This window comes from Austrofundulus limnaeus, unplaced genomic scaffold (genome assembly GCF_001266775.1).
Source record: "Austrofundulus limnaeus strain Quisiro unplaced genomic scaffold, Austrofundulus_limnaeus-1.0 Scaffold234, whole genome shotgun sequence".
NCBI classification, from domain to species: Eukaryota; Metazoa; Chordata; class Actinopteri; order Cyprinodontiformes; family Rivulidae; genus Austrofundulus; species Austrofundulus limnaeus.
This window is the reverse complement of record NW_013952636.1, coordinates 416,642-424,026: the sequence shown is the minus strand read 5'-3', so window position 1 is coordinate 424,026 and position 7,385 is coordinate 416,642. Positions and strand designations below refer to the sequence as shown.

General features: G+C 41.4%; 1 protein-coding gene and 1 long non-coding RNA gene across 2 annotated transcripts; one reads left to right on the top strand and one right to left on the bottom strand.

The window, feature by feature from the left end:
- Positions 1-553: 553 nt before the first annotated feature.
- LOC106525565 (cyclin-dependent kinase inhibitor 1B) lies at positions 554-3,202 on the top strand. The gene is made up of 3 exons (XM_014019856.1): positions 554-1,425; positions 1,932-2,078; positions 2,294-3,202. The coding sequence occupies exons 1-2, from the start codon at positions 1,023-1,025 to the stop codon at positions 2,069-2,071; spliced, it is 543 nt and encodes a 180-aa protein (XP_013875310.1). The 5' UTR covers positions 554-1,022; the 3' UTR covers positions 2,072-2,078; positions 2,294-3,202.
- A 545-nt stretch (positions 3,203-3,747) lies between these two features.
- Positions 3,748-6,005, bottom strand: LOC106525581 (uncharacterized). Its single transcript, XR_001311135.1, has 3 exons — positions 5,900-6,005; positions 4,156-4,260; positions 3,748-4,067 (listed from the first exon to the last, which is right to left on the bottom strand). It is a non-coding gene; the product is annotated as an uncharacterized LOC106525581 (long non-coding RNA).
- Positions 6,006-7,385: the final 1,380 nt, after the last annotated feature.

The following is a 7,385-nucleotide window of genomic DNA, read 5'->3' as shown; positions in this document are numbered from 1 at the left end:
GGGGTAAGGAGGGGAGGCTAGACCGTCCAAATTCACACCCTCTTTTTTTCCGGTCTTCCCGGTCTACCAAGGACCCGGCCCGCTGCGACCGGGGAGTCTGGGTCCTCCGGAGGACCCGGCCTGTCGTTTTGGACACAGCCACCATGTTCATAGATATACAAAATAAGCTCTATAAATTATTTGGTTTTGTTTACCTTTAAATGTCTCTTTATGGTAAAGCAGGCCCCCCTGAACACATCCTGCCCGAGGGCCCCCAGATGTCTCGAGCCGGCCCTGCTCGTGTTTAAATTATAAACTCGCGTGAGCAAATTACAGCAAGTGAAGCACAAACTTCCCACTTCCTCCGTGGCACCGTTCCAAAGTCTGACAGCGATAGGCACACGGCCAACCATGACGGAAGACCTCTGATGTCATCCAAGTCAGTAGTTGAAGCTAATTTTTTTAAAGTTGTCATAGTTTGGCTCACCAGCTGAATTAAACTGATTAAATCATATCTGTGATGTCAGCCCAGCACACAAGGCTCATAGTGAGAAACGTGGTTTTTTTTTTTTTTCCTATCTTTTATGGTTTACCTGCTTGTTTTTGACCCACTTCAAACAGCAGAGACACGCAGACGTTAGTAAATCTGATCCAGGATCTGCTGTTCCTCCTGTTTAACTCGCAGCTATGGGCGGACCCACAGATCTGTGTTTAAATAGTCAAGTTTCCTCCCTCAGCCTCAGCTCGGGCTAACGCCATGTTGGCTGTTGTGACTTGACGTATTTTTACTACGAACCTGACAGGAGTGTCTCCGTGCGCGCGCCGCTCCCTCCCCCCTTCCTCTCTCTCTCTCTCTCTCTTTGTACACCTCCATTTTTTTTTCTTCTTTAATTTTGTTTTGATGGTTCTTGGATGACATTCGCGGAGCATGCACACGTTTCTGCTTTTAAAGGGAGTGCTCGCAGCGTGAAAGAGTCGTCCGAAATTCCTCGCTCGTGCGCGAGCGCGTGTGCCTTCCTTCCTCGTCGCGTGTGCGCCGCAAAATGTCAGATGTTCGCCTTTCCAACGCGAGCCCGACGGTGGAGAGGGTGGACGCCCGGCAGCCCGCCGAGAGCGTCCGCTCGGGCGCCCGCCGGATGCTGTTCGGCAAGCCCGACCGGGAGGAGATTCGGAGGTACGCGGACGCCTCGCAGCGGGAGAGCGTGCGGGATTTCAGGGAGCGGTTTAACTTCGACCCGGTGACGGAGACGCCGCTCCCCGGGGGGGACTACGAATGGAAGGCGGACGAGGAGGCACCGGAGTTTTACAGCAGGCTGCCCCACGGGAGTGAACGGCCGCCGCGGGGAGAGGCTCGAGACTCGCCCGGCCGCGGCGAGGAGAGCAGGACGAGGACCGAGTCCGCTCCAGAGACGAAGGGTTCGAGGAAACGACGATCGGGAGCCTCCGGTAGGGACTTTTAAACAGTTTTTGAAGTGCTTTGCACCATTTTTGACTGGCTGGAAGCAGCGGGTGTTGTGTCGGATTCCGTTACCCGCTCGAAATCCGTGCCGGAGCTACTTTTTCTGTGGGTTACCCTTTTAAAACGTACACATTTCGACGTAAAACAGTTTTTAAAAATTACGTCATGACGTCACGACTCATGTATTTATTTCACAAACATATGAACTTATATTTTTTTTTATTAACGAGCAAATATTTTTGTTATTTTCAATGTGAGTGGACGAAAAAAAAAAATCTTAAAACCGCTAAGGTTAAAGAGAAAACGGCCAAGATGGAGGTGGGGAACAAATCTGGACACAACACCAAAGATTCAGTCGAAAAGTCGACCTTGACATGTGCCGTTGAAGTTAAATTTAACAACTTTTAAGTTGTTTTTGTATCTGTTTGGGTGCTATAACCTACTTAAGATGTCAAAAGTCGTTTTTTTTAATTAAAATATATATTTATGTCAGGTTCCTGCTCCGATGAGTGTCCGAAGAGAAGGTCGAAGTCGGACAGGGATGATGATGATGATGAGGAGGAGGAGGAGGACTGTGTTGGAGGTGTGGTGAAGACATCCAGCAGGCCTGAGGATAACCAGGAGGTCCTGTAAAATGCAGGTCAGGAACCAGTTTTTGTGCCTTTTTTTAAAATATTGCATAACAAAAACAAGAACTGTAAACATCTGCTTTGCTGTGTGCAAACTCGTGTTGACCTGTTTAAAGCTCCCCGAGCTGTGTGTGTGTCTGTGTGTGTCTGTGTGTGTGTGTGCATGTGTGACATCAAGCATAAATGCAACCATTCAAACAGCCTGTTTCCTCTTTACGTCCCGCAGAGCACTGAGACCTGTTGCTGGTGGATTACTGTAGGCTTTCTCATCATCTGACAGAAGAGACAAAATGAAAAATATAAGAAAAATTTAAAAAAAAAAAAGCAGCTTTGTATCCTGAGGAAGAGGAGGAAGCTGCACAAAAAGCACTGAAGATGTACACTAGAACTCAAAATCAATATCCTCAAAAAGCAGCAGACAATGTAGCAGTATGCAAATTAATTTTTGCTCTTTTTATTTTGTTTTTATAAAAAGAAAAATATGTACTACCTATGTTTCAAATGTAGCAATTAAGAAAGCAATTTTTTTTGCTTTTTATACATTTTTTTATGTGTGTGTGTGAGTTTGACTCTGGAAGCTGCAGTGCAATTTCCAACAAAATAATGATTCATTATTCAGGTAATTGAATAATAAAACATTTTTTTTAAAAGTCAGGGTTAAGTATAAATGTTTTTTCATTCAAATATGTTTTGAAGACCCAGATGGCCACACTGTAAACTGTAAGCCCATCGAACTGACTTTATAAATACGAGTTTGTCCCTTTTTTTTGTGTGTTTTTGTTTATAAACCTGTGGATAGAGAGGTGTTCAAACTGCTGAGCAATATCCAACCAAATTTCTGAAATAACCCCAGAAGTTACTTTAAATAAAGTTGCAGGTTACTTCCCATTCATGCTCCAGGGTAAGAGAGTAAATATTTTTTAAAACCACTGGGCGTTTTCTTTTTTTTTATGCAAATATGTGAATCAAAGATTTGTTTTTGTGCTGTGGAATTCATGTGGAACATGAAGTTGCACTATTCATTTTCTCRTTTTTAATGAGGGTCAAGAAAAGAAAAAAAAGAGAAACTCATTTTTTGTAAAACATTGAAGTGTAACTTTTTTTTTGATAAACACTGAAAGTTTATTCTAACTTATTTATGTTGTGCTGTTTTTTGTGGGTGTGTGTGTACAGCTTTCCAAAGCAACATTATGTGCTTTTTTTTCATAAATATATTTTCATTTTTTTTTTTGTAAAAGACAAATAAATAAATAAAATTGCAAAACTGAGCCTAATAATCGATTTCATACCTCTTCTTTTTTTTTTTCAAAGCCACAATTTATTTTGTACCAGTAATGTAATAAAATCTAGTTTTGATGTTAAAATTTAATTATTATGTTAAGAAATGTCATGTTTTAAACCCAGTATAGGTTTTTATTTAGAATTTTCAGGCTTTTAACAATTTTTAAATTTACACTCAATCATTATTTTATTCTGAAGTGAGCTCATCATTGTACAAATGTAAATAAATGACTCAATTTTTGCCAACAAGACCAGATTTGACTGATTTTGCTCATTTATCACAAACCAAAATCACATATTTTATCAACCATTATAACTTATAGACTAAAATTATTTTTATTATGTTGAAGATAAACTTTGTCATTTTGGTCAATTTGTTTGCACTCAAGTACTGTTTGAGGACAACTCTATAGTTTTAGCTCATTTTGACCATTTTGCGTTTGGCTCTGATTTAATCAGCAGTAGACTTTCATCTGATGATTGCATGTAAAGTTTCACTCAAATCAGACTGAATTCATTGAGATCTTTTGCTTACAGACACACATTGATCGTAGTATTAGATAAAAACAATGAGTTTGGTTATAAGTGATGCGTCTGTGGCTTCGATCTGAAGCAGCTCAGGAGGTTTTAAAGAACATTTCTGTTCATTTGTTTCTTGGGACTCGCTGTGCACGTTCAGGCCCTCTCTGCAGAATCCCTTCGGTCCGGCGTTGCTGCTTCTGAAGTTGAAAACAACAAGGGTATGTCCTCAGGGGGAGAGGAGGAGGAAAAGGAGAAAAAAAAAGAGGGAAAGAAGTTTTCACTTACTGACAGTCCAAGTCTCCAATCGTAGCGGGGCAAAAGAAAGCAGACCACTGAGGAGGCAGCCAGTCAGAGAGCGGTGGGAGGGAGTCCGGCTCGGTACAGGCTGTTCTTTTCACAAAACACACACACACCACCCAATTAGTTTCATTGGCTGACTCTTTCCTGTTGACACTAGTGTGTAGGAGTCAAGTACAGAAAGAGCTACTTCATGACATCTCACACTCACTGTGAGCCTCTGGACTGAGCTCATGACTTTATGGTCAACTTTTAACATTTGTAATAAAAGTTAACAACTCAAGACGGTACGTTAAACTCAATACGCCCTGGTGTTTGTGCTCTTTAGTGTCTGGTTTTTTGGTGTATTTTTGTATACAGGCCTGTACAGAGCCCACTCTAGGGGCCATCCTTTTTGCCAGGAGGTCCTTTAATCTGCTAACGGCTAATAGCGATTAACCTTTTCACTCACTTTGGAAAACGTTAGCAGAGCAGTTWGTTTCTGCTAAATTAGGTTTTGCCAGCTTGAAGTCCGTGGACAAATTTCGTTTTTATTTTTACAAAACTTAATAAATAAACAAGCATAGTTACAAAAGCCCAAACTGATTAAACAAGGGAGCCAGGAGTGACGTAACATGAACTGCGGAAAATTTCCAAAGTCTCATATGTCGTCACGTCATCAKCTCAAAGGAGGCCAGAACATTACGTAGACAGATRGCMATCTTAGCAGTTAGCAATTAGCTGTTAATGCTAACTTCTGCTAATTTTTTRCTTGTTATTGTTAGCTCCCGCTAATTTTTTTTAGTGGTTTAGCTTTAGCAAAGCTACATTTGTAATAAGCGGATATTTTTGGTCACGTGCTCCACCTTTGCTTTTTGCGTTCCCTCGTAGTACTTTTTTACTTTACCTCGCAGTACTTTTGCGCTCCTTCGCAAATGTTATTTGTTATTGTTGTGCCTGCTGGTTTATAAATAAATTCACATGTGCACCATTACACTAGCCTGGTAAAAACCAGACCCTTGTCCTTCACTTTGCTTCGGACGCGGACTTTGTCTGGACTCTCGGCTATAGAGAAGCGATTCTTGCTGGAGGCGTGGCCTCTGCTGAAGTTTAAAATGATTGGATCGGTTGGCCGCGACGTATGTCGCTGTGAAGGAGGCTAATACGTTAACCGGAAATCGCGTGCGCCGTAAACAACCCTACTGAGATGAGAAAAGTACCGAGCTGAACAAGATGACTGTAAATGAGAGCTGCTGCATTGTCAGATGGATTTATTTTAAATTTGGAAGCCTCATCAACACGGACTRGCTTCATTCACTTCCTCCACTGCCGAATGCTAAACTAACTAGCAGACACTSCGCAGAAAATCGACGTTGTTCAAAACTCCGCCTTCTGTTTGCTGATTGGCCCAGGTGAAATAAACTACAAGCAGACACTGTGCAGAAAATCAACGTTCTGTTCTCTGATTGGCCCGAATGAAATGCTCCCAAAGAAATCCTTGTCTATGGGAGAAATCCCAGACGGAGCAGTGAAGGGAAACTAGAATTGAGCGAAACTGCGTAGGAAGGCGAGGGCCAGGCTACCATTACACGAGCGTTACTGCTTTATTTTAGCTTCTGCATAAATGTATCACGGCCACGCAAAATCACAGTCCACTTCCTCAACTTGTGGCGACCCATACCGTTTCAGTAGCCGGTTATTTCAAAATAAAAGTCTAATTCATTGTAATTATTGTCATAAACATTACAATTACCTTTAAAATGGTACAGGTGGTAGTCTTGAATCAGTTGGTAGAGCTGATACCTCTCAGCAAGAAGGTTGCCGGTTCAAATCCCGGCCCTGGGACCTTTCTGAGTAGAGTTTGCGTGTTCTCTCCGTGCATGCTTGGGTTCTCTCCGGGTACTCCGGCTTCCTCCCACASACCAAAAACATGACTGTTAGGTTAGCTGGTAACTGTAAATTGTCCCTAGTTGTGAGTGAGAGAGTGAATGGTTGTTTGTCTCGTTTGTCTCTATGTGTGGCCCTGTGATGGACTTGTGACCTGTCCAGGGTGTACCTCGCCCCTCACACTGTGACTGCTGGAAATGGGCACCAGTGACCTCGTGACCCTAAAGGAATAAGCAGCTATAGATAATGGATGGATGGAAATGAGTATTTCAAGGTAACGCAAAAGAAAAAAGTCCCAAAATGTCCCCACAGGATTTCCGTAGACCTGGTATCGTTGCTAGAGTTGTTCAGTATATCGCTTTGCRTGTTTAAATCATACCAAAATACTCTATGCCAGGCCTATTTTTTTGAGCGTAGTGTTACGTTTACAATCAACGTGTTTTCAAAAAAATTGTTTGAATGCGGACAAAGTCTCAAAACAAGTATCCTTGCAGAAATCATGACCTCTTTGTGCCCTAACAACTAAAACAATGGTATTTTTAATTTTATTTGTTTATATTTTTTCCTTTTATTCTAATTCTGTTGACGCTAAACCTTGACTGGTGCTGAAATGGTTAATAACCGAGTGGAAATTATCAATAAAAACTCCAACTACAACYGTTTTGAGAGAATCTTTAGTTAGGTTAAACTTTGTTCTTCCTCTGTTTTTTGCAACGTTAATATGGAAAATGTTGCCACCTTGTGGTGCGGCATGAGTATTTCAGATATCTCTCCTAGAAACATGTGGATGTAGCTTTTATTTTTAAAAATAAATGACCAAATGGCACGTGCACATTCTTAAACTTTAAAACCTAATTCTCCCCAAGGTAGACGTCGTTTTACTAGACGTTAGCATTAGCTTTAACGTGAAGTACCATGTTTGGAGGATTAAATCATCACTCGTAGGCCCCGATTTACCACGAGGGGATCTCRGTTTGATTCCAAATGAGTAAAACATGTTTGTGTTTGCAGCTTTGAATTCACAAGGCTCTAATAATTGCTTCAGATAAAAAAAAGGGGGGAGTAAAAAGTGTCATAAAAGTTGTGGAAGCTATTAAGAGACATTCAGCAGAAGGGAAACCAAGTCTGAGCTCATAACTTGGCAAACTGTGCTGGAGGTGGAGAGTTTTTTGTTTTGTTTTGTTTTCYAGAACTACAACTTCTACATCCATGCCATTTCGTGCCATGTTACAAATTTATTCACATTTTATTTTGAAGAGTTGACTCTTTTTGTTTTCTTAATGCAGCTCTGCTGTTTGTAGTGGGTTATTTTTTTGGATTTGGAGAGTTTACGCAGAATAAAACYGAAGAGT

Bases quoted from the DNA above. Each gene is read 5' to 3' on its own strand.
- LOC106525565 (XM_014019856.1), top strand. From the start codon at position 1,023: ATGTCAGATGTTCGCCTTTCCAACGCGAGCCCGACGGTGGAGAGGGTG. The intron at 1,426-1,931 runs GTAGGGACTTTT...TATTTATGTCAG, and splicing joins ACGACGATCGGGAGCCTCCG to GTTCCTGCTCCGATGAGTGT.